The 26,610-nt window shown below is 43.8% G+C and overlaps 1 protein-coding gene across 1 annotated transcript in view; it reads right to left on the reverse strand.

Moving 5' to 3' along the window:
- LOC124592341 (division abnormally delayed protein-like) overlaps positions 1-26,610 on the reverse strand; it is a 610,377-nt gene that overhangs the window by 103,764 nt on the left and 480,003 nt on the right. Inside the window, exons 5-6 of the mRNA XM_047131825.1 lie at positions 5,964-6,117; positions 1,277-1,439 (exon numbers count right to left, since the gene is read on the reverse strand). Of these exons, the coding sequence (XP_046987781.1) occupies positions 1,277-1,439; positions 5,964-6,117 (317 nt within the window). The remainder of the gene's footprint in view (positions 1-1,276; positions 1,440-5,963; positions 6,118-26,610) is intronic.

Here is a 26,610-nt window from a genome sequence, read left to right on the forward strand (position 1 = left end):
GGATGAATCCAGGTTCTGTTTACAGCATCACGATGGTCGCATCCGTGTTTGGCGACATCTCGGTGAGCGCACATTGGAAGCGTGTATTCGTCATCGCCATAATGGCGTATCACCCGGCATGATGGTATGGGGTGCCATTGGTTACACGTCTCGGTCACCTCTTGTTCGCATTGACGGCACTTTGAACAGTGGACGTTACATTTCAGATGTGTTACGACCCGTAGCTCTACCCTTCATTCGATCCCTGCGAAACCCTACATTTCAACACGATAATGCACGACCGCATGTTGCAGGTACTGTACGGGCCTTTCTGGATACAGAAAATGTTCGACTGCTGCCCTGGCCAGCGCATTCTCCAGGTCTCTCACCAATTGAAAACGTCTGGTCAGTGGCGGCCTAGCAACTGGCTTGTCACAATACGGCAGTCACTACTCTAGGTGAACTGTGGTATCGTGTTGAAGCTGCATGGGCAGCTGTACCTGTACAAGCCATCCAAGCTCTGTTTGACTCAATGCCCAGGCGTATCAAGGCTGTTATTACGGCCAGAAGTGGTTGTTCTGGGTACTGATTTCTCAGGATCTATGCGCCCAAATTGCGTGAAAATGTAATCACATGTTAGTTCTAGTATAATATATTTTTTTTCCAATGAATACCTGTTTATCATCTGCATTTCTTCTTGGTGTAGCAATTTTAAGGGCCAGTAGTGTATTAACAAGCGTACATGAAAGAATGAGTTCCAAACGCGACTGTAAATTATTATGGATATTTAATGAGTTGCAGATTCGAGCGAACAGCAACTGTTAACAATTATGTCAGAGAAACTATCAACAGAAACTGAAATTCGCTTTACAAACTGTGATCGCGTAGCGCCATGTTACCTGTTTACAGATGCGCTGTAAACAAGAGCTGGGCGCCTGCCGTGTTGCGGGTGCGCTGTCTGCTACAGTCACTGTAGTGGTGTACAATTGGCGAGCAACGAATTTGGTAATTCGCAACATTTTTTTAAATACTTGGGGTGCGAGCAGATAATATTCTGACACTGTGTTTCTTTCGGTGTATTCCTCCTCTATAAAAAATTTCAGGGTAGGTTTCGACATGTCGGACTGGACTGTACCCTTGTCGGAGTCTGGAGAAGTGACAAAGAGATACACTTCGGCAGATGAGATGCACTAGGGCGATTGAAAAGGCAGAGAGCTCTGCCTAAGGAAGACAAAGACCTCGCACACGCCTGCGATGCGCCGATGCTGTTGAAGAGTATAGTGAGAGGTGTACTCACTCTCCGATGCGCTGGCCGTTCCAGCAGTCGGCCGTGTCGCGGGTCTCGGCGAAGCTCTCGTCGGAGCAGAGCGATTCTGCCAGGTTGGCGTAGAAGCCGCGGCTCTTGCTCAGGCTGGCCAGGAACGGCTGCAGCCTGGACGACAGGGTGTCCGTCGCAGGGGCTGAAAACACAGGCCGCCACTCAGTTCCATCCGTGCTTCTTTTAAACAATCGACATATTGTCAAATGGACGCTTGCGATCTTACAACTGTTTTGATGGCTTTGTAAAGCAGGTGTCACAGCATAAAAACGAGAACATATTCGCAAAGTGTCTAGCAAAAATAAAACAAACATGTGGGACATACACTGAATTACTGTGTAATAAATGGTCACCAAAAACAGTCGTTACATTTGCAGGCACTGTTATCTCAAAGCACACTGTCGAATTTACTAACGTGATCGAACAAAGATGAACATTGTAGGCTATCAGTCTCTTTGGCGTATTCTGTGGCTGACTCCAGAGAAGTGATGCAGGAACTAAACTAGAGTTAAAAAACTAGAAACCCGCATCGATTGCGAAAAAAGCACCTAGTGTTAACCTAGGTTTCGGCGTAGATAACTACACCTTCTTCAGAAAAATGAAACCCACGACGTCTTTAGATTACGTCCCCCTCAGCCCCCCCCCCCCCCCCCCCAGGCTAACTATTGGCTTTAGGAATAGTTTTTAAGAGTTCCTCCGGTTGTCATAGGTAGCTTCATATATGTTTCTTTCCTAGCATAAGCAACCGTGTGCGGTTATTTTTAGGTTTCATCTCCTATTTAGCTCGTCACTTATTCTATCCATTCCATTTTTTGATATACGTTGATCCACGGTTGGGAATATATGGGCTATTTAGCCCCGACCCACGTATAAACTTTCTCGTATTCGTATGCGCATGCGCATTCAAGTAACTTCCCTTGTAAGTGAGCGACCATTTGTAGCTGCAGTTTATGGCGGGTCATGGCCCATCGAACATAGGCCGATGTGAGGTGGAGCGTACACCATTAAGTTTAGTAGTGGTTTTGACTTTGTACATATGTACTGTTTGTGTTTTCCTTTTTTCGTTTATAAATGTATAGCTATGGTGTTCTTTTAATCATGACAAAGGTTTTCTTAGGCACTTGTGGGTTTTATTGTTCTAAAGAAGGTGTAGTTATCTACGCCGAAACCTAGGTTAACACTAGGTGCTTTTTTCGCAATCGAGGCGGGTTTCTAGTTTTTTAATATATTAACCAACGATTGCTCACGCGCTGCGATGTTGAAGGTTCTTAAACTAGAGTTACATAAACTCAGAACTCTCATATATCTTTGGACGGTCGTTCTACGTTGTAAATACGTAATGTAAACACGTATGCCAGAAAATTTAACAGTGACAGTAGGGGACTGTTACACATCTTATACAACATGAAATATAAGCTTACCCTAGTAAATCACATGTCAGTTCTAAAGCAAATTATGTAACCATCTGTCAGTGTATTATGAAGAGGACCAATGGATATTATAGGAACGTTCTATGAAAGAGCCTATCAATGTTTACTATACAAACATTCGACACTATAATGTAACAATATATTGCAAAGCAATTGTCTACATACTTACACTAGAGAAAATATTAGACTTGGATACAGGACAAATCCATTATATAATCAAGTTTAATATATTTAAGAGATGACTTAGCTTATAGACGTCTGATCATGCCCGAAGTGGAAGCAGCAACAATCTCAAGACTCTTATATCTATTTGCTGTCTTTCTCTACAGTTTTTACCCTCTACAGCTCCCTCTAGTACTACGGAAGTTATTTCCTAACGTCTTAACATTAGTCCTACCATCCTGTCCCTTCTCCTTATCAATGTTTTTCATATATTCCTTTCCTCGCCGGTTTTCCGGAAAACCTCCTCATTCTTTGCCTTATCAGTCCACCTAATTTTCAACATTCTTCTATGACACTATATTTCAAATGCTTCGATTCTCTTCTGTTACGGTTTTCCAAAAGTCCGCGTCTCACTACCATACAATGCTGTGGTCCATACGTACATTCTCAGAAATACATGAGTTATTTTGCTGCCTAGGTAACAGATTTCTTTAACTTCATCTACTTCGTCATCGCCGACCGTAGTGGCCGAGCGGTTCTAGGCGCTACAGTCTGGAACCGCGCGACCGCTACGGTCGCAGGTTCGAATACTGCCTCGGGCATGGATGTGTGTGATGTCCTTAGGTTAGTAAGGTTTAAGTAGTTCTAAGTTCTAGGGGACTGATGACCTCAGCAGTTAAGTCCCATAGTACTCAGAGCCATTTGAACAATTTTTTTACTTCGTCATCACCAACCCTGATATTTTTTTCGCTGTTCTCATTTCTGCTACTTCTCATCTCTTTCGTGTTTTTTCGTTTAGTGTCAACCCACGTTCTGATAAGGCAAGGAATGAGGAGGTTTCCCGGAGAATCGTCGAGGAAAGGAATATATGGAAAACACTGACAAGCAGAAGGGACAGGATAGTAAGACATCTGTTAAGGCATTAGAAAATAACGTTCTGCTCATTCATTCAACATATCATGTAATTCTTTTTCACTTCCACTGAGGATAACAATGTCTTCAGCGAATCGTATCATCGACATCCTTTCACTCTGAATTTTAATTCCACTCTTGAACCTCTCTTTTATTTCGGCTATTGCTTATTCGATGTATAGGTTGAACAGTAGGGTCGAAAGGCTACATCCCTCTCTTACACACTTTTTAATCCGAGCACTTGGTTCTTGGTTTTCCACTTTAATTGATCCCTCTTGGTTCTTGTACAAATTATATATTCCCCGTCTTTCCCTACAGCTTACCCCTATTTTTCTCAGAATTTCGAACATCTTGCACCATTTGACATTGTCGAACGCTATTCCCAGATCGACAAACCCTGTGAACGCGCCTTGATTTTTCTTTAGCCTTCATTGTACTCTTTGCATTGCTCAAGTCTCTCCTCTGTTTTTAACAGTTCAATTCGCACTACAATCTTAATGTTACCACCCATGCTTTTAAATTCACGGAAGGTTTGTTTTGACTTTTCTATATGCTGAGTCAGTCCATCTGATTATTATTTCTTTTTCGATTTCTTCACATTTTTCATGTATCCATTTCGCTTCAGCTTTCCTGCAATTCCTGTTCATTTCATTCCTAAGAGACTTGTATTTCTAAATTTCCCTGACCATTTTTGTAGTTGTTTCTTTCATCGATCAACTGAAGTATTTCATCTGTTACCTGTGGCTTCTTCGCAGTTACTTTCTTTGACCCTACGTTTTTCTTTCGAACTTCTGTGATTGGCCATTTTAGTGATGTCTATTCCTCTTCAACTGAACTGTCTACTATGCTATTCATTGTCTAGTATCTATAGTCTTGGATAACTTCAAACGTATATCTTCATTCCTTCGCCCTTCCGTACCCCGTTTCTTTGCGTATTGATTCTTCTTGACTAGTCTCTTAAACTTCAGGCCACTCATCATGATTTCTAAAGTGTGATCTGGGTCTATACTTGCTCCTGGGTACGCCTTACAATCCAGTATCTGATTTCGCAATGTAATTTTACTGGAATCCTCCCGTATCTGCCGGCCTTTTACAAGTATAGCTGCCGGCCGGGGTGGCAGAGCGGTTCTAGGCGCTACACTCTGGAACCGCGCGACCACTACGGTCGCAGGTTCGAATCCTGCCTCGGGCATGGATGTGTGTGATGTCCTTAGGTTAGTTAGGTTTCAGTAGTTTTAAGTTCTAACAGACTGATGAACTCAGAAGTTAAGTCCCATAGTGCTCAGAGCCATTTGAACCAAATATAGCTCCCTCCTCTTGTGATTCTTGCACAGATTATTCGCTATAACCGTCTGAGATTTATTGCGGAACTATACAAGACTTTTCCTTTCTCATTACTAATACCAAGTCCATAACGTCTCTAACTCTTTCTTGTACTCTTCCCCTACAATCGCACTACAGTCCCCAATGGATATTATATTTTGATCTCCCGTTAAGTACTGAATTACCCGATAAATATCCTTACATACTTTCTCTCTTTCTTCATCTTTGGCTTGCGGCGTGGACATGTATACCTTAACTATCACTGAGCTATTCACAGTAACTCACTCTCTGTCCTATCTTGCTGTTCATAACGAATTGTACTCCCGTAATATTTTCTGCTGCTGTTGATATCTATACTGATCTGACCAGAAATCTTTGTCTTCTTTCCACTGCACTTCACTGACCCCACTCTATCTAGATTGGGTTTTCCATTTCCATTCCCAGACTCGTAAACATTATCCTTTCGTTGATTATTCAGTTTTTTTCTCATGGGCACCTTCCCGTTGGCAGTCCCCTCACGGATATCCGAATGGGGACTACTCTTTTGCGAATGGAGAGGTCATGATGACAATTTACCTTATTTACTTCATACATTACACACTACAGAGAGGTTCAGAATTGGCCGTTGCACACTATAGCAATCTCTGGTGATAAGGAATTTAATGCCACGACCTCTCCACCTCATCGGTCGAATACTGCTGGTGAAAATTTCTTCCACCATCAGTATTCGAGTAGGTACCGCCTAGCAGTAGCGCTGCGTGTGGGAGTGCCTCGGCAACCCCGACAGTGGAAGGAGAGTAGTCGCGACAATCAGGTGTAGGCGGAGGCTGCGTGCTCACCGTGGGCCGCGCCCTGCTCCCGCTGCGGCGCGTCTCCGCCCCCGCCGCCCCCGCTGCCAGCGGCCGCCTCCTCCGCGCTGCCGCCACCACCGCCACCCACCTGGGGCTCCTCTGGGACAGCCGCCCACCGGTACGGCCCACACGACAGCTTCACCTGCACAAGTGTACGCCATACACAAAAATGTTAGGCCGCCGCAAAAAACGCTCTGTACTGTACAGCTGTCAACATTAAAAGTGCAGAATAAATGATCGAACGGATAGGTGGAAAGGGTACACTGAGGACCTCGAGAGCAAGAAAGTTTCTGCTGATGTGACAGAACAACAACTCAACACAACTAAAGCTGTCGGCACACGGACCGTGCTGTCGAACGTTAACGTTGAGCGTGCCAAGTTCAACGTGCTGCTGAACGCTCAGGAACAATGCGACTTGTGCATACGGTACGTGGGCCCCAACGTGGTATACGCGATCGCAACGCACTCCAGCGGCAGATGAGGGATGTTTCTAGTCTTAAATCACACTGTTTACTCAACGGGCGCGCGTAAAATTCCCATGTTAGCTCTATTAAAACGCACATTTCCTGCATCGTCCACGAAAAGGAAAGTACCATGTCCAATCAATCAGGACACAGGCTTATAAAAGATCCATTACAAACAGTGCGGTACAAATTTGGGTTACTTCTCCGCATAAGATAAACATTATTTCATCATTCCCACATTTTAGTAAAACCCCAAGGTCAGTCTTACATGATCACTGTTTCTACCCAGTAACAGAATCTTTGCAACATGTGAATTACGAAGCGTAAAAGAAAAAGGAGCAAAATATCTTTATACAAATAGCGCAAGCTGTCCTGTAAATTAAGCCAATCCAACAGTCACCCCTCAAAATAGGTGAACTTATTTTTACATAACATCAAATATTACAGCATATACTGATATTAAACTAATAATAAAGTATCAGAACCTAACAAAACGCGAATGTTAGGGGAAACAAATTGTTAGTGTATGGATGCGAAACACAGCCCCAATTAAAAATTAATCAATTGACAGCGACACTACTCGTTACGCTAAACCAACAATAGACTCTTGATGTCTAATATAATATTATGTTAACCATTGCTAAAAACGTAAATCGTACATAATTATGTTATTAATTGAAATTTAATCATAACAAATTATACCAAGAACAATGCGTTTTGGGTGGACCTTCAGTGTGTCGCTGCCTTCAAATAGCCTACTCTCATAATACGCATGTTACAATAATTCTTTTGCCACGAATATAATGTTTCTCATTATTTTATTGGAACGAGTCACACAGTTAACAACGGGTTTTCCAGTGATTCTGAATTTGCTGCTGCTCAGAAACGGCATATATACATATAGGCTTGAAATGAATGCCAATATGGCGACTCACAACTCTGTACTGAAGGGAGACGGCGTGCTTGTGACGTAGAGTCGTTATGCCATCTCATTGGTCAACGCTCAGACGCACGCTCAGAATATCTGACATGCCAGATATTGCTCTGCATGTCCGGAAAGACTCTCGAACGTGCTTTTCCACGCTATGATGTCAGAAAGTCGGCACGCTCAACGCTCAACGTTCGGATGCACGGTCCGTGTGCCGACAGCTTAACTGTGACGGGAGTCCTAGGCTCCTGCAGGCAGGCTACGCTGCTCCTCTTGCGACTGCCAGTAGTCATGCGAAAACAGAGAGCCGTCAATATATTGACTGTCTGCACGCGCCTAGGACTCAGTCACAGTTTGTCTCTATACAGGTACGTTTCTAAAGTGCTCAACATAGGTCGGAGAATGGCAGCGAGGGTGTTGCCGAACTTGGCCGTCTAAGATGTGTCAGTGTCGCAGTTCCCCGTAATCACGCCACAGGAGGACATGAAGCAGGTGGACTAAAAAAACGTTAACACTGTTTGCTGCTGTAGATCGCGTCCAAATTTCGTTGCATGGTTTTGAACGGTCCCCAGTGGTTCTACCCTATACACCACAGCAAAAACTGCACTGCAAAGGTGTGCTATAACGTCCATTGGGGTTCCTGTGCACAAAGATCTCAGAAAAGGGTCGAATCGTCCAGGGGCTTTCAACAGTGTCAAAGAACGTCATCCTGTTGCTCTCCATACTGTCAACTGTAGTTTTCTACTGAAATGTGTGGGAATAAATGCCCCAAGGAAAGAGATGGTTTCATTGGCACCCTTGTACCAGCCCCTGAGATCTTTTCGTGTAGATTCTGAGCGGTAGTGTGTCTGAAATGGTTTCCTGGACACTCAAAAGAAAATTGCATGATTTCAACGCTGGGCGTCACGTTGCTGACGTCAATCGCAGAGGCGTCAAAAGAAAGGCTGGAATATGGATAAGAGGGGATGTGACGACCCTCTCATCGTGTGACACGTATACGGTGACATTGGAAAGAACTGTGGTGACATTTTGTGCCAATGTGGCATCAACGACCTAACATAAACATCTGAGCTCCGGGCTTCTTTTCCGCATGTGTCAATTTGCTACCTCAAGCGTCACAGAGCCCGAGAGTGACGTCGCAGGGTACCACGCTTTTACATAATTACAGAGGAAGGTTGTAGGCACGTTCAAACTTCTATGTTGCAATCGGAGACAATAACTGCGTTTGGAAAATGTGGTCCTTTAATACTTTTGCACAGTGAATATTACTAAAGGCTAACAGGAGTCGCGATCATAGTGGTGCCTGTCTTACAGCTTCCAGGGATAGCAAAAATTTGATTCTCAGTAGTTCATAGAACCACTGAGCGAATTTAAAAATTTAAAATGTTGTCATAATCTTCTCGCAGACAACTGTACCTTAAGTTAAAGGTTCACAACAGTAAGACAAGTAGTATAATTAGAAATTCTGCATACGTAACCCACGACGTGAGAATCACTCACAAAGAGAGGTTCCCAGCAGTGATATCGACTTTTTTAAATCATCTATACGATGATATAGGTTAAGGTCCCAGATTTGATACCCTACTGACGTTCACCCTGCTGGGCCATCATTTGCCAGTAATCGACGAAGAAAAAAATCGGAATTTCGCGTGATGCTCTTCAACTCTAAAAAAAGGACGTTTAACAGACTGTTTACACAGCGTGACCGTTATACCACAGGCCTCACGTGCAAGAAGTCGTGGGTTCGGATTTTGTCCGTTGCTTTGAATTTTTTATTTTTATATCTCTATCGATACTACTTCGATCATTATTTTTATTCAGTAAACTAGATTAAATGTAATTTTTATCTCTATTCCTTTGTCACATTTTAATCAACATATTAACTTTGCTCTCATTTTTTCCTTCCTTTCTTTTTTCACATGGGGTCTTTGTGTATGTGAATTTATTTGTATTTATCTATCAAAGTATTTAAACATCTGAAACTGCCGATGTATCGGTTAAAAAACAAAAGGGGAAATAATCTATTTAACGTTGACTTTGCAATTGTGTCAAAAATGTATTTTTTGTTACAATATGTACATTCTTTTGGATGGTTAAGATCATGAAAAAACGTTTAAAACAGGAACTCTTACTCCACTGTGGACAAATTAGCACATATGCAGATTTAAACGAAAGAATGAATAATAAATAACATGAAACTCACGCAAAATGAAGATTGGAAATAATGAATGCAGTAGCATGGATAAAAATTTAGGATGATACAAAAGATAAAATTAAATCGGAGTTAATACATAAAAAGTAATTAAAATCATATGGACAAAGATTCCAAGTGGAAAAAGAATGATAGGGCGATAAAATCAGACCAATTTGAAAAAGTTAATAAGTTGATTAAAATCATGTGACGAAGAAATAGAAACCAATAAATAAATAAATTCAACTCTAGTCTTTGAATAAAAATAACAATCAAAGTAATTTAGTAAACATTTAAAAATAAAACAGTTCTAACAACCTGACGACTTTCGAACTTAACCGTTACACTGCTTAACCTGTCTGTTAAACGCCCCTTTTTTCAAAGCTGAAGAGCATCAAGCGAAATTCCGAAGTTTTTTTCGTCGATTACTCGCAAACAAGAGCCCGATAGGATGAATGGTTGCAGAGTGTGAAACATGGGACCTCCCTTGGATCAATAAGGCGCTACGCATAACAAAATTCCTTCGAAATTTCTCAGTTCATTGTGAGAAATGGCAATCAGACGAATACACGTTGGAGTGCAAAGTCTATCAGACTGGAGACATACCATCGGACTTTCGGAAAACACTCCACACAGTCCCGAAAGACAGCAATCACAGATAAGTGCGAGAACTATCATAATCAGCTTAACAACCCATTCATCGCATTAACTCCTCATGGTCGGGATTCCGACTCACGCAGAATTTTTTAAATCACATTATGTTCACAGTTAACTGTGGAAATTATGGATTTCACTACTGCAGTTTCAGCATTTAGGCCATGACCAAGTGGTACTGCAAAAAGATTTTGCTTCACCACATGTCAGATTTGAAACTCCTCCGACATGCAGACATGTCATCGACAGAACTAAGCGTTTTCACAGTAGGAGTACAGTAACACCAAACGTGCGCGAAGTTCTGTAGATCGTGAAATTATATCAATTACGTGAACTGTTCAGTTCACACGTAAATAGTGTGCTGAACACTGATTTAAAGCGAATTGTGTTAAGGATGTTAAACTGGTAACATCACAACTGGAGGAGGAGGAGGAGGATAATACTGTTTAACGTCCCGTCGACAACGAGGTCATTAGAGACGGAGCGCAAGCTCGGGTGAGGGAAGGATGGAAAAGGAAATCGGCCGTGCCCTTTCAAAGGAACCATCCCGACATTTGCCTGAAGCGATTTAGGGAAATCACGGAAAACCTAAATCAGGATGGCCGGAGACGGGATTGAACCGTCGTCCTCCCGAATGCGAGTCCAGTGTGCTAACCCATCACAACTGGAGATCAGGAATTTGACGAAATGAAGGAACTCTACCACATTAGCGGCAAAATAACAGAAGACGGACAAAACAGTGGGGACATAAAAAGCAGAGTCGCACAGGCAAAGAGGGCGTTTTTCTGGCCAAGAGAAGTCTACTTGTATCAAACACATATCTTAATTTGAAGAAAAAATTTCTGAGAATGCACATTTGACCCACAACGGTCTATGGAACGGAAACAAGGACTGTGGAAAAATGAGAGAAGAAGAGAATCGAAACATATGAAATGTGGTGATACCGACGACTGCTTAAAATTAAGTGGACTAATAACATAATTAACGAGGAGCGAGGACAGGAATATGTGGAAAACACTGACTAGAAGAAGGGATGGAATGATAATATAAGGGTTAGTCCCATGAAAACAGAGAGTAAACTTTTTATTACTTCTAAAGTAATCGCCACAACTGTTAATACATTTTCTAGACCGTGAGGCAAGGCAATCAATGGCTTCCTGGAAAAATGTTTGTGGTTGTCTAAGCGACCGTGATTGTACGCAGACATACACGTCTTCGTACGAAGCAAATCGACAGCCACGAATATCTTTCTTCGGACTACAAAAATATGAAAACCGCATAGGGAGAGATCGGGATTGTACGGAGGACGTGTAAGGGCTTCTCAGAGAAACTTCTGCAGCGTAGTCGAAACAACATTGCCAACATGTGGGCCCGTCCTGTTATAACAACATATTCTGAAAGGAACCGTACTGGTATATACAGTCTGGACGGTAAGGCTTGTTTTTACTAAGCGACTTGAGACGCTTTGCTAAAACGAGGGTATCTATTTCTAAATTAATCATGTTCGCAGCTGTTCTTGAAGCTGATTCTGCAGTATTTAGTGCAATTACTATTGTGTAAGACTTACGGAAAACCGTGTTTAATAGCTCCGTTGTTGTGTCGCTGTCCTCGGTAACATTGCCACTGCCATCACTTAGTGAAGGTATTTATTGTATTTTGCCACTGGTGTACTTTACATACGACCAGAAGCTCTTTCGATTTTCTAGTCTGTTCCGAGATAGTGTTTTGTTTCGAAAACTATTAAAAACAACCCGCATTGCAGTCCGCAGTAAGATTCGCCAATCTTGGAGATTTGCGATCTTGATAATCTGGTATGCTTTTTTAATTGCTTCTGCAACTGTGCTCAGGCCTGTATCATGTACCACGTGGTAACTGTTCGGTCTCTCATTAATTTAAGGGGACTAAAACTCGCCGGCCGCGGTGGTCTCGCGGTTCTAGGCGCTCAGTCCGGAACCGCGACTGCTACGGTCGCAGGCTCAAATCCTGCCTCGGGCATGGATGTGTGTGATGTCCTTAGGTTAGCTAGGTTTAAGTAGTTCTAAGTTCTAGGGAACTGATGACCACAGATGTTAAGTCCCATAGTGCTCAGAGCCATTTTTTTTTCAGGACTTTTCTCATCCCTAAATTCGAACCACGTAGGGTCGACAAAATTTCTTATCTCGTACCAAGCGTGAACACAGCAGGAAGGACGGAAAACGAAATGGTAGCGTACTCCGTCCCCCTCCCAGGCTGAGCGGTTAGCGTGGCTGACTCCCATACGGAGGTCCCGGATTGAGTTACATAGAGCTCAGAGCCATTTGAACCATTTGAATAAAACTCGCAACTACCATCAACGTTATTTCTTTGAATTCGATTAAGGATGGGCAAGGGATATCGATGTATCAAAATATCGGCACAACTTCAAAATAACATCGATATATAGGGCGATCTTTAAACCATTACTATCGTTCAATGGTATTTGGTATTAAATATCGGAAGCGATATTTTTATTGCCTGTTTTTTCTCATCAGCAGATATTTTGCCCATTCCAGTAACTACCAATCATTCCAATTTGACAGTAAATATCTTACAATGGCCTTAACTTTATTTCTTACTCGGTACTACAAATGAGCACCAGACTTGAATATCAGTGCATCTACAACTGCATAATCATGAAAGCTTGTTACTTCTGTGTGTCACTTCCACCTCTGCAAATGCGAGGTACAAGGTGTAAAATGCACACATTTGTTGGCAGCACTGTATGAGAAAAGTGAAAATTACCAACTACGCGACAGAATGTGTGCATCTCTTACTCCCCGATTGCCTGAATCAAGAAAAGGTATGCACACTGTAGAAGTAACGTACAATCGGCGCAAAAATCACACACATTACTGCACTGGTATTTAATGGAAAACGAACTCTGTTGTCTGAAATGTTTAGTCGTAATTTCACACCTGTTTTGTCACAAATTGCTCATAAATACTTAATACGCCAAGTCTCTTCTGTTTCGTCCAAAAGAGTAGCTTCCTTAGTAAACTTCCTTGTGCTAGATAACCGAAGCAGGTTGACAGGGGAACATATTAAACAAAGAGTTCCATTAGTATCTATCAGCGGTTATTATTGGTTTCATTAATTAGTTTTTTTTGTAAATAAGTGTTTGTATAGTACACCGTGTGTCTTTTTGTGGTTAATCTTGAATAAAATAAAATATTCCTCAATTTTTAAATGTTTGTTAATTATTTCTGTGGCTAAGATCATTTCTTTTAAATTTCTGTATATATTGAAAATATCGATCAAAGTATCGGTAATTTTGATAATACATCTTTATCTTTGATAAATGTCGATATAATACACAACGTGATCAAAAGTATCCGGACACCTGGCTGAAAATGTATGGTGTTGGCCCACTCTAGCCTCGATGACAGCTTCCACTCTCGCAGGCATACGTTCAATCAGGTGCTGGAAGGTTTCTTGGTGAATTGCAGCTCATTCTTCACGGAGTGCTGCACTGTATGACACAAGTGACACCCAATCACCTGACCACGTTCGAAGTCCGTGAGTTACGCCGAGCGCCCCATTCTGCTCTCTCACGATGACTATGAATGCTGAGGTCGCTGGTATGGAGTACCTCGCAAACGTATATTTTAGGGGTGTCCGAATACTTTTGATCACATAGAGTACACATTGATATTTTCAGGAATTTGCCGACCGGTGTGGCCGTGCGGTTCTAGGCGCTTCAGTCTGGAACCGCGTGACCGCTACGGTCGCAGGTTCGAATCCTCCCTCGGGCATGGATGTGTCTGAAGTCCTTAGGTTAGTTAGGTTTAAGTAGTTCTAACTTCTAGGGAACTGATGACCACAGATGTTAAGTCCCATAGTGCTCAGAGCCTTTTTTTTTTCAGGACTTTTCTCATCCCTAAATTCGAGCCACGTAGGGTCGACAAAATTTCTTCTCTCGTACCAAGCGTGAACACAGCAGGAAGGACGGAAAACGAAATGGTAGCGTACACCGTCCCCCTCCCAGGCTGAGCGGTTAGCGTGGCTGACTCCCATACGGGGGTCCCGGATTGAGTTACCGGCGCTTCAAAACTCAAATAGCATTTTATGTAACTAACATTGACATTTTCAGGAGATTGAGATGTAATTTTCTGAAATGTAATTAGTGACCGGGACTCGCTGAAACAGTTTAATGCCTATTTTGTCTAGCGGTAACTCTTATAGTTTATTCGTTCTTCTGGTGTCTGTCTTCAGTGTTAGACGTTTATCATGCAGCTCTGAATTATTTCTGATTGTAACTTATATAACGCATATGGCGAATGAATATGCTCAGGAGTAGTAAGGAAGCCTTCGTAAAAGACTATTATTCTGAATCCAGACTTCCGTTCAAAGAGAGAGGTAAACATCTTTTGCGGTATCGGCCGGAATCCCATCGGCCGCAGTTTAAAATACACTAGTGGTCATTAAAATTGCTACACCAAGAAGAAATGCAGATGATAAACGGGTATTCATTGGACAAATATATTATACTATAACTGACATGTGGTTACATTTGCACGCCGTTTGGGTGCATAGATCCTGAGAAATCAATACCCAGAACAACCACATCTGGCCGTAATAACGGCCTTGATACGCCTGGGCACTGAGTCAAACAGAGCTTGGATGGTGTGTACAGGTACAGCTGCCCATGTAGGTTCAACACGATACCACATTTCATCAAGAGTAGTGACTGGCGTATTGTGACGAGCCAGTTGCTCGGCCCCTATTGACCAGACGTTCTCAATTGGGGAGAGATCTTGAGAATGTGCTGGCCAGGGCAGCAGTCGAACATTTTCTGTATCCACAAACGCCCGTACAGGACCTGCAACATGCGGTCGTGTATTATCCTGCTGAAATGTAGGGTTTCGCAGGGATCGAATGAAGGGTGGAGCCACGGGTCCTAACACATCTGAAATGTAACTTCCACTGTTCAAAGTGCCGTCAATGCGAACAAGAGGTGACCGAGACGTGTAACCAATGGCACCCCATACCATCACGCCAGCTGATACGCCAGTATGGCAATGACGAATACACGCTTCCAATGTGCGTTCACCGCGATGTCGCCAAACACGGATGCGATCATCATGATGCTGTAAACAGAACCTGAATTCATCCGAGAAAAATACGTTTTGCCATTCGTGCACCCAGGTTCGTCGTTGAGTACACCATCGCAGACGCTCCTGTTTCTGATGCAGCGTCAAGGGTAACCGCAGCCATGGTCTCCAAGCTGATAGTCCATGCTGCTGGAAACGTCGTAGAATTGTTCGTGCGGACGGTTGTTATCTTGCAAACGTCCCCATCTGTTGACTCAGGGATCGAGACGTGGCTGCACGATCCGTTACAGCCATGCGGATGAGGTGCCTGTCATCTCGACTGCTAGTGATACGAGGGCGTTGGGATCCAGCACGCGTTCCGTATTATCCTCCTGAACCCACCGATTCCATATTCTGCAAACAGTCATTGGATCTCGACCAACGCGAGCAGCAATGTCGCGATACGATAAACCGCAATCGGGATAGGCTACAATCCGACCTTTATCAAAGTCGGAAACGTGATGGTACGCATTTCTCCTCCTTACACGAGGCATCACAACAACGTTTCACCATGCAACGCCAGTCAAATGCTGTTTGTGCATGAGAAATCGGTTGGAAACTTTCCTCGTGTCTGCAAGTAGTAGGTGTCGCTACCGTTGCCAACCTTGTGTGAATGCTCTGAAAAGGTAATCATTTGCATATCACAGCATCTTCTTCCTGTGGGTTAAATTTCGCGTCTGTAGCACGTCATCTTCGTGGTGTAGCAATTTTAATGGCCAGAAGTGTACACTCGCCGCCAGTCACGCGCCGCCGAGTTCTCTGCAGTCGCCACCGCGGCATCCGGGCGCTGCCACGAACGCTTACGGCGCTGCCAATGATTTGTAAGAATCCCCTCCCCCGAGTTCCAGCGGCGAGTCTACTTAAGTTCATACATCGAATCTCACAGCCCAGTTTTGTGCGTTTGCCACATTTTCACAGTGGCCAGGGCTCGTCATCTACGGAATAGTCATTGTACTGAAGACTGACTGCATTGTTAATCTTTGTATCCTTATATATTTCAACATTCAGATATACTATTACCAACTGACGCTGCATCTACAGCATACAAAGTATTAGTCTTATTATTTGATATTGGATGTAAAAGAAATTACTATCTCCATTCACTGTCCACGAACCGCATCTGTTCCTCGCTCCTGTGTCCACTAAAAAACTACAAAGTTTCATTCGTAACGTCACACATTTTCCAACAGCCAGTGAGCGTTCAGTACGTTCTGAGCGCTCTGTTGTGAATGCCGTCTCTAATGCGGGCACTAAACGTCATCGAGTTGTTCAGTGAATTTCGACTCCATTTGTTGCGCGTTGTCATCAGTGATTGTGGTAGTAAGTGATAAATTCTGCATAAGCGAGAGAGAGGCATAAATTGCAGGATATACGCTTTCTTCAAGCATGTGGATGCGCACACCGTAACTGTCGCTTGGAATCGTCAACAATGCAATCCGCGTCCGTGGCTCATTATGCGCGAACCGCCATCGTTCGTGGATCGTATTACTGTGTACCTCATTACGCTATGGTGTCCCGCCATCTAAAGCATAACGCATCTGCGAGGACAAACTGGTAACGTATGCGTATGGGAGTTTACTCACTCGCAGACTGCATTGTTGGAATCTTAAACGTGCCTGCACCACAATACAGTCGTCAATTATAACTTCTCAGTTTTAACTGCTTTATTAATTATATTTAGAGTTGACCTACACGATATTCACTACTGAATATTTAATATTTTTCTGAAGATGTTTAGCAGATTTCCATGAAAAATATTAATCGGGAACGCCACAGCTGCCAGGGATTTTTCCTTGGTGGGAGGAATGGAGCAGGGTGCACTACGCCTCGTGATGTAAGCTCAGGAGCTGCTTTAAAGGGAAGTGGCGGCTCCAAGGTCTGCAAAGCCAAAAACAGCCAAAAGAACGGTGTCCTGAATGCACGCCACTCGAAACCACATCCGAATGACGTCACTGGCAGAAGTTGACAGGGCAGCCGCTCAGTCTCTATCGGCCATTGTAAGACCATCATGGCGGGGCCGCCAGCGTACTGTGGATTGAGGTGTACATAGGGGCCAGAAGAACAATCGATACTACTTCGTATGGAGTACTTTCATCTCGATACCGATACATTTATACTCGACTGTCTTCAGATGCTGATTTTGCTCTTTCTTCTTCTGTAGTGGTCAATCCAAGGATTGGTTTGCAACAGCTACATTGGAAGCTTGTCTCCATTCTGTGCGTCTTTCAGCTTTTCTCTTCATTTCTTTATAGGTGTTGCATCCCACACCTTTCACGATTTGATCCATGTACCGCAGCCGTGGTCTTCCTCTTGGTCTTTTACCCTCGACATATCCCTCTATGATTGTGTTCAGGAGTCCTTTATGTCTTCATAGATGGCCTGTAAATTGCACTATTCTTTTAACAATGAAACTCCAGAAGCTCCTCTTCTCACCTGCTCTTTCCAGAACCACTTCGTTTGTGATCTTGTCGATACATTTTATTTTGAACTTGCGTCTATAGCACCACATTTCAAAAGAATTTAGCTTCTGGTCTTACTGTGTCCCGAGAGTCCATGTTTCACACCCATAGCATGCCACACTCCACACATACGATTCCAAAAATCTTTTCCTGATTTCAAGGCTGATGCTCTTAGATGTTAAGATGTTTTTCTTCTTGTTAAAAGCAGCCTTTGCTTGAGCAATTCTACTTCTCACTTCTGCCTTGCTCCTTCCATCCCTGGTAATACAGGGTGGCGCAGGGAAACAGTAAATTTCGAAATAACGTCATTTCCATGTATAAATTCATAAAACTAGTAATTTATTAATGAAAGTGAATGTATTCAGTATGCCATTATTCAGTATGTCTTTACAATCAAAAAATGGCTCTGAGCACTATGGGACTCAACATCTCAGGTCATCAGTCCCCTAGAACTTAGAACTACTTAAACCTAACTAACCTAAGGACACCACACATATCCATGCCCGAGGCAGGATTCGAACCTGCGACCGTAGCGGTCGAGCGGTTCCAAACTGAAGCGCCTACAACCGCTCGGCCACACCGGCCGGCTTCTTTACAATCAAAATGTCCAAAAGTGTCTCTTTACTTTTTAAAGATGACATCGGGGAGATGTGCTCCCATTCGGCGTTCACACTCTAACAGCCTGTTATGAAAACTCTGGAATGCGCGGTGTAGCAAATCTTGGGGAATGGCAGTGATTTCGTTTTCAATGCTCTCCTTCAGTTCATGGATTGTTGCAGGACGTGTACGGTACACCTTGTCTTTAAGATATCCCCACAGGAAGAAGTCGCACACACGAAGATCAGGGGATCTCGCATGCCATGCAATGCCACCATTACGTGAAATAATGCGTCTTCCAAACAATTGACGAACTGCTACCATCGATTGTCGAGCAGTGTGTGACATGGCTCCGTCCTGCTGAAACCACACGTTTTCGACGTTAAGATTAAGCTCGTACAGTCTCGATGGATTGTCCTGTGCCCAATAACGAAAATTCTGTTTGTTCACGAATCCGTTCAGGTGGAAATGGGCTTCGTCTGATATCCATAAGTTACCAAAGAAATTCGCGTCCTCGTTGATTTTAGCCAATATCTGGCTACTAAACTCCATACGTGACGCTGGGTCTCCTTCATATAAGTGTTGCACAATCTGCAACTTATAGGGATGGAAGTCTAATTCGTGCAGTATTCTTTGTAAGCTTCGTCGCTTAATCCCTAGCGAAGATGCATGCTGTCGAACGGAGCGGCGAGGACTGCTCTCGATTGCAGCTCCAGCAGCTGCAATGTTCTCTGGGGTACGTACCGTTGGAATGCCACCTGGAGGTTTGTTTTTCAAGGCAGATCCTGTTTCTTCAAAATTACGCACCCACGTTGTAATCGCATGCGCAGATGGAACATGTCCATGACCTCCAAGCTGGTAATGCTGTCGAAATGTTCTCTGCGCGGCAGTCGCACTATCACCATTTTTGTAAAACGCTCTCACAGCTACTGCACGTTCCGCACCAGTCCAATTCTCCATGATTACTAAATGGCATTGCGTTCACATCAATTGTGCAAAGTTTCGAACATCTGCCGGCGCTACAGTGCTGCCAACTGTAACGTTCAAAATTTCCCGTTCCCCTGCGCCACCCTGTATTACTGCCCAGATAAGTAAATTCATCAACTTGTTCAAGCACTTCATTGCCTACATGAACTTCGACTTTCACTTGATCTTTTTTGTCGCATGTCATTACTTTTGTTTTTGCTTAATTACTTCTCATATTATATTCTTCCGCCATAACTTTATTCATTCTATTCAGTAGGACTAGAAGATCTTCTTCACTTTCAGCTAGGACAGCTATATCATCGGCATATCTTATCATATCTATTCGTTGGCCATGAATTACAACACCTGTCTGTGAATTTTCTCTTACTTTTTTGAGCGTCTCTTCAATGTATAGGTTAACGATAACAGGGGATAGTGCGCAACCTTGTCGGACACCTTCCCGTATCTGCACCTCTTCTTGTTTTGTCCGGTACCGATAACTGCTGTCTCGTTTTTGTATAGGTTCCATATCATTTTTCTATCTTTATAGTCTATTCCTACTTTTTTGAGTACCTCAAATATCTTATCTCATTTAACATTATCAATGGCATTGGTAGATATAGTTGTTCGGTATCCTCCCTCCCTCCTGATGGATATCGTGCCAAATTCTGACGGACTGGCGCATTGTCAAAATGATGGTTGGAGAGACCTGCCGACAATGCCCAACACATCCCCAATTGGGGAGAGATCTGGCGACCTTGATGGGCAAGGTAGGCAAGCAGGAAGACAAACAGTAGAAATGCTCGCCGTGTACGAGCGGGAATTATCTTGCGTAAATGTAAGCCCAGGATTGCTTGCCATGAGGGACAACAAAAGGGACGTAGAATATCGTCGGATAACAACCAACGGGGTCCTGCTATGAAAAGAAAAGGTACCCAAATCATCATTCACGGCTGTCGGTCCATATTGCGGACGACAGTCATTTTGGTATCCCATGTTGTCCAGGGCTTCTCCGCACACGTCGTCGGCCTAGAATCTTATTGAATGGAGCAGAACTGTCTTCAGTGATGAGACCCACATGGAACTGAGCCCCGATGACCAGAGATGACGTGTCTGAGGACGCCCCAGACAGCAGTGGGATACCAACCTGACTCGCCTACAGATACGGTCCTACAGCCAGGTGTCATGGTCTGGGTGCCTTTTCATTTCACAAAAGCGCCCCTTCGATTGTTCATCCGTAGCAGCCTTACGACGCGGTGGTAAGTCGACGATATTCTGCGCCCCGTTTTGCTGCCCTTTATTGCCAGCCATTCTGGGCTTATATTTCAACAAGTTAACGCCCGCTGGCACACGGTGGCAGTTTCTACTGCTTGTCTTCGTGTTCGCCAAACCTCTTCTTGGCTAACAACGTCATCAGATCTGTCCACAATAAAGAACGTTTGCAGTGTTATGGGCAGGGCTCTCCAAAGAACTCGCGATTTTGACGCTCTAATGGGCCAACTGGACAGAATTTGGCACCGTTCCCTCCGAAAGACATCCGACAACTCAACGAATGCCAAGCCGTATACCTGCTTGCATAAGGGCCACAGGTGGAACAACACGTTATTGACACGCATAATTTGTGAATTGATTAAATCACCCAAGTTTTCTTAAATTGTAGTCATTTGCTTTTCTATACGTGTACATCGTAACTACCGATTTCCGTCACATTCGGATGATTCCTTTGTAGTGTGTCCTTTTTTTGTGTATTATTTACCCAAAATTTGGACGGACGGACACGGTCCCAATATTTGCAACAGTTTAACGAAGCGGGTGTGTGCGACTTTAAACATTTGCGACGCTTCGTCAACCCTGGCAACGTTTCTTCGCAGTTCGCTCACCTGCAGTCTCCCTGATATCACGATTCCGCTTGTTCGTTTCTGTACTGCTGTTTATAACAATTATAATTGCAAGAATTACTGAATGTGCAGGTAGAATAGGGCGAAATTTTTGTATCTACTCTAATCTCTTTACATTAGACAAGTATCGATAGCTTGATGAGTACGATATTTTCCTTGCTATACTACTCATGTATTGGTACTTTAAGTTCGACAGCGTGTTCCCAGATGGACACCTATATAGAGTGTGTACATCAAGTCCGCGGACACTTTAAATTATTTATCGCACAAGAACTAAACATTTTGAAGAGAAACTCTGAAAGTTGGTTTTCGATATGCGAACCATGAGTGACCCGGCAGAGGTCAATACGGTAATCGAACTCTTGCCATACCCGTCCGAGCATGGCATGGTCGACTGTGGCAGTCGCTTCCCGTTTTCTCTCCCAGAGCTCTGCTACATCACGTGGTAGACACGGTACATACACCGGATCTCTGTGTCCCCACAGAAAAATGTCACACGGATTGAGATCTGGTGATCGGGGAGGACATTTCGTGAAACAGCTGTCCGCTTCTGTAGCACGGCTGATCCATCGATGCGGCAGCTCCGTGTTCGGGTACCCATGAACTTCACGATGAATATGGGATGCAGCCCCATCCTGCTGAAAGACGAACGGAAAGTCCGATTGCATTTGAAGCATCAGCCATTGCTGCAACATGTCCAAGTAGGAATATCCAGTGACAGTGCTCTCGGCGAAGGAGAATGGCCCATACAGTTTTCGACGTTAAAAAACATTTACCTTTGGCAAATCACACTCCAATTCAGTGCATTCGTGTGAATGCTTTGTACCCCAGATTTGAAAATTACGCCTGCTCACTTTCCCATTAGTGTGAAAAGTGGCTTCGTCGCTAAAAATTAAGCGATCAACAATGCCATCCTCATTCAATTGTTGCAACTGCGAACGAATCTGAAAACGCTTGTCTTTGTCGTCGTCATTGAACTTCTGCACTAGCTCCAATTTGAATGATTTCATAGACAGCTTCTGTCGCAGGTTTTTCTATACTGTCATTGTAGCCATTTCGAGTTCACGGGAGGCACGACGCAACGATTTCTTTGGACTCATGAATATCTCTCGTGTGCGCTCCACATTCACTTCACTCACACTGCGACGTCCGCTTCTCTTTGTCGGACACAAGCAAGTAACGAATTGTTGTGCCAGTGGTAAATGGACTTCCTTGTTGGTGGCTTCTTACCGTACTTGGTTCTAAACATCTTTTGAACAGCTGTAGCACACTTGCTTTGTAGAACTCCAACACACAGAAAGCTCGCTGCGCACATGAACTCGTCAAGTTTGCAAATAGCGCTGACTATCGGCAAATTACCAAACTACGCCGTGGCGGTATACATGGAAAAAAAAATTCAGGGTTTCTCTTCAAAATGACAGACGTATGATATCTGTGCAATTTTTGGTTCTTGTGCAACAAATAATTGAAAGTGTTGCCGGACTTTATGTACACCCTGTATTTAAGTAGTTTTACAGCGCATACAGTCTGCTACCGCGCGACGTTGGAAGTGATCTCCACTACCGCTGTAATCAAAGCACACGGACGGAGGAATCGCCGTGCTATTTTCATACTCCCCTATTAACATCCGATGTCTCGCCGACTGCGAGTAATCTGGTCCCGACGTTCCAATTGTACTCCCAACAGAAGCCGATAAAACTCATTTCCCGCTCGGCACTCCTTAAAGTGCCTGCTACAGATTTCAGAGTAGCGCTCTACTGAGCCGGCACAGATGAGCTCCATTACCCGCCTAGCGGCTGCTTCCAGCTTCCGCGTCTGCGAAAATGCCGACAGCCCGGCGAGACACGAGAATTCCGCCGCCCCCTCAAAAGATAAGCCCCTAACGAGCGCCGGCCGGGATGGCTTTTCATTTCGTACAGTAACGGACGGGTGGAATCAAAATAAATAAACAGATGAAGGAACAAGTTCTTACACCGCAGTGCTGTTACAGACGAAAATTAGAAGACTCTCCATGAATTTCCAGCAAACGAGGTGTTGACACCGACTATTAGCTTCCGGGACTCCAGCACGACACAATCCCCTGAAATCAGGGAAAAAGTTACCAGCGGAAAAATGCTCCTATCGATGCATAAAAAGGCATACTCTTCCTTAAAAGTCTCTGGCTGTAAAGTGGCGTACCAGCTGCCTCATTTTACCTTCCTCAGCACCTTTAAGAACTTTTCCCCAAAAATTTTGACACGCGAACACATTCGTTCTTTTTAACAAGCAACTCACCTCTCTCTCCTACAACCCCCATAAATGTAACCCATCCGCTCCCACTTGCCCATTCTCATTCACTCATTCAGCCCAACAAACTGTCATATCTCTTTCCGTCTCTCTAACTGTCACAGTGTCCTGTCTCACAGCCACAGTCTCCTTCGTTCTGTCCAACTAATAATTCCTCCTCTCTTGCTTTCTCTTACTGCTAATATCTCATTACTTTCTTCCCACTGCTGCTGTCTCTTCTCAGTGCGGCTATCTCTCTCTTCCTCGTTGTCACTGCCATACAGACTGTCTCCCATTATCACCGTCTCTCTTCCACACTCAATTTTTCCGTCTCTTTATTCCTCTCCCAGTGGCGCAGTCTCCTTCACTCTTTTCCTAGCAATGTTCTATCATTGTCAACTACGTTCCACTACCACTATATCCCTCTCTTTCTCTCACACTACCATTGTTTCCTTCGCTCTTTTTACGAGAGTTGGAACTTAAATAGTGGCAACTATTTATTCACAACCGATACAAAAGAGTTACATGTTTGCACCTGTCACTGTCCTTCAAAGTAGTCATCAGCATTGTATAGAACCCGTTGCCAGCGATGTGGAAGGCGTAGTATACCGTTAGCAGAGCCTGTTCTGTTGATGGTGCGAATGAAGCGGTCTATTGCCTGTCTAATCTCTAGAACAGTTCTGAAGCGAATGCCACGAAGCCACAACTGAAACGCCAGTCCAACGAATGGCGTCATTATGAGTCGCCGCGAAAGTCGAAAGTACGTCAGAGCCTCTGTATGGTGAAAGTTATAATGATTCTCGTGTACGACTGTGATGGTGTTATCCTAACGCATTACGTTCCTCCACCGCAGACCGTCAATGCACAGTATTACTGTTCGTTTTTGGAGCATCACCTGCGACCAGCTTTGCGAAAAAAGCGGTGACACTTTCTGCGCAACCCATCCAACATTTTGCACGAAAATGGGCGGGCGCATACAGTGCAAGCTGTGGCTGCTCTGTTCGGTCGATGGGACTGGGAAGTACTGTACCATTCACCATACTCCCCAGACTTAAGTCCTTGTGACTTTGATTTGATTCCGAAGATGAAGGAACCACCTCTTCGCATTCCCTTCAGAACTGTTCCAGAGATTCGACAGGCAGCAGACTGCTCCATTCGCACCATCAACAGAACAGGCTCTGCTTACGGTATTCTATGCCTTCCACATCTCTGGCAACGGGTTGTACACAACGCTGGAGACTGCTTTGAAGAACAGTAACAGGTGCAAACATGTAATTCGTTCGTATCCGTTGTGAATAAATAGTTGCCGCTATTTAAGTTCCAACTCTCGCATAACACAACCACTGTCCACTATCTTTCCGTATTTGTTACTTTTCCATCTCTTTGCCACTGCCAAGGTCGAATATGTTCGTATGCCAAAACTACTGGGAATAATTGTGAATGTGCTACGGAAGGTAGAATGAGACAGCTGGTACCCCACTTTTCAATCACTCTTTTAAACAGGAGAAGATTCGCCTTTTTGTGCTCTGATAGGAGCATTTTCCCGGTAGTTCCCTACAGCAGGAAATGTCACTAATATGAAAAGAACTTTACGTGTCAGTAACATTTCGTTTGTTTACATTTGTTGACTAGAAATCATGAAAGACTAATTTTACACATTAGACCGTATTTTATGTGCAAAAAAAAAGTACTTCAGTACTACAACTGATGACAATGCAGACACTTTGTAGCATATTTCTCCTTGCTGCGTCGCTTTATAAATTAAGTTTTCGCCTCACACTGGATTTTACAAACGTATTTCACATGTGCAAGTACGGTAACTTGGAACTTCTGTACCTCGGAATGGATATAGAGATCAAGACAATTTTCAGGGTTGTTCCAGATCGGGATCTTAGGAATATAACCATTTGCTGTGCACAGCCGTCTTCGAATCTGTGGCTCTGTTTTTGTATCCAAAAACCATGTTTTGGGGTGTTTCTCGATCATGGATAAAGATTTCTGAAAATAGTTGCACGGAACTTCCAGATAAATGGCTAGAGAATATACAGTTGAAACTTGAGCAATTTGCTCTCGTTAGTTATTTAGCGCTGCTGAAGGTGAAACGTGGTGAAGAAAACTTTTTTCCCGTTTTCTCATGAACCACCCATGAACTAAATGGTGCCTCTATAAGCCCCTTAAGGTGCACCGTACACCATATCTAACGCAAAAAGAATCAATTGCTCCATTTACCTAAGCTGGAGGAAGTATGTAATATTCAAACTTTGAACCTATACTGTACGATAGTCACTAAAGACTACCCTTCTGTTGGTATATAAATGATCCTTAACCAAAGGACTATGCAAGACATTTGACCCTATCTTTCTGTCACCAACAGAACCCGAGCTATGAGCGACGGAAAACTGCCGTTTCGATGCGCGGTGTTTTGGAACATAATGCAATATACAGGGTGGTTTTTTCCACCGTGTTCAAACTCCTGAGATTGATCGATGGGAGGATACAGAACAGGCCGGAACTATTGGCGTTTCTTGCGTGTGACTTTGCCTCCCCTGCTGGAAGAAGTGCCATTGATGATTCGAAGGGTTATGTGGCGGCTACCTGATGGTGCTCAAGCCCACTTCAACGCTAAGTCTGGACGCATCTCAGTCATGTCTTCCCTCGTCAATGAATTGGACGAGGGGGTCCAGTTGGATGACCTGCTGTTCGCCGAATCTTAACCCGTGCGATTTCTGATTATGGGGCCATCTCGAAAGTATCGTGTATGTAGAGCTCACTCCAGACGTGGAGACACTGGACCAGCGTATTCATGTAAGCGTAGGCTTCCGCGGCCGTTGTCTTCTTCAATAAAATTCTTCAGGGTATCAGACCGCATCGTCATAATTTTAAAATGTGCCAACGTTTCGGCCAGCGTTGCAGCTAGCCTTCATCAGGGCCTTACGTTAACGTAAGGCCTTGATGAAGGCTAGCTGCAACGCTGGCCGAAACGTTGGCACATTTTAAAATTATGACGATGCGGTCTGATACCCTGAAGAATTTTATTGAAGCAGCGTATTCATGTTGCCTCAGACAGCGTTCGGATGCAGCCTGACCGATGTGAATGTGTGAGAC

This window comes from Schistocerca americana, chromosome 2 (genome assembly GCF_021461395.2).
Source record: "Schistocerca americana isolate TAMUIC-IGC-003095 chromosome 2, iqSchAmer2.1, whole genome shotgun sequence".
NCBI lineage: Eukaryota > Metazoa > Arthropoda > Insecta > Orthoptera > Acrididae > Schistocerca > Schistocerca americana.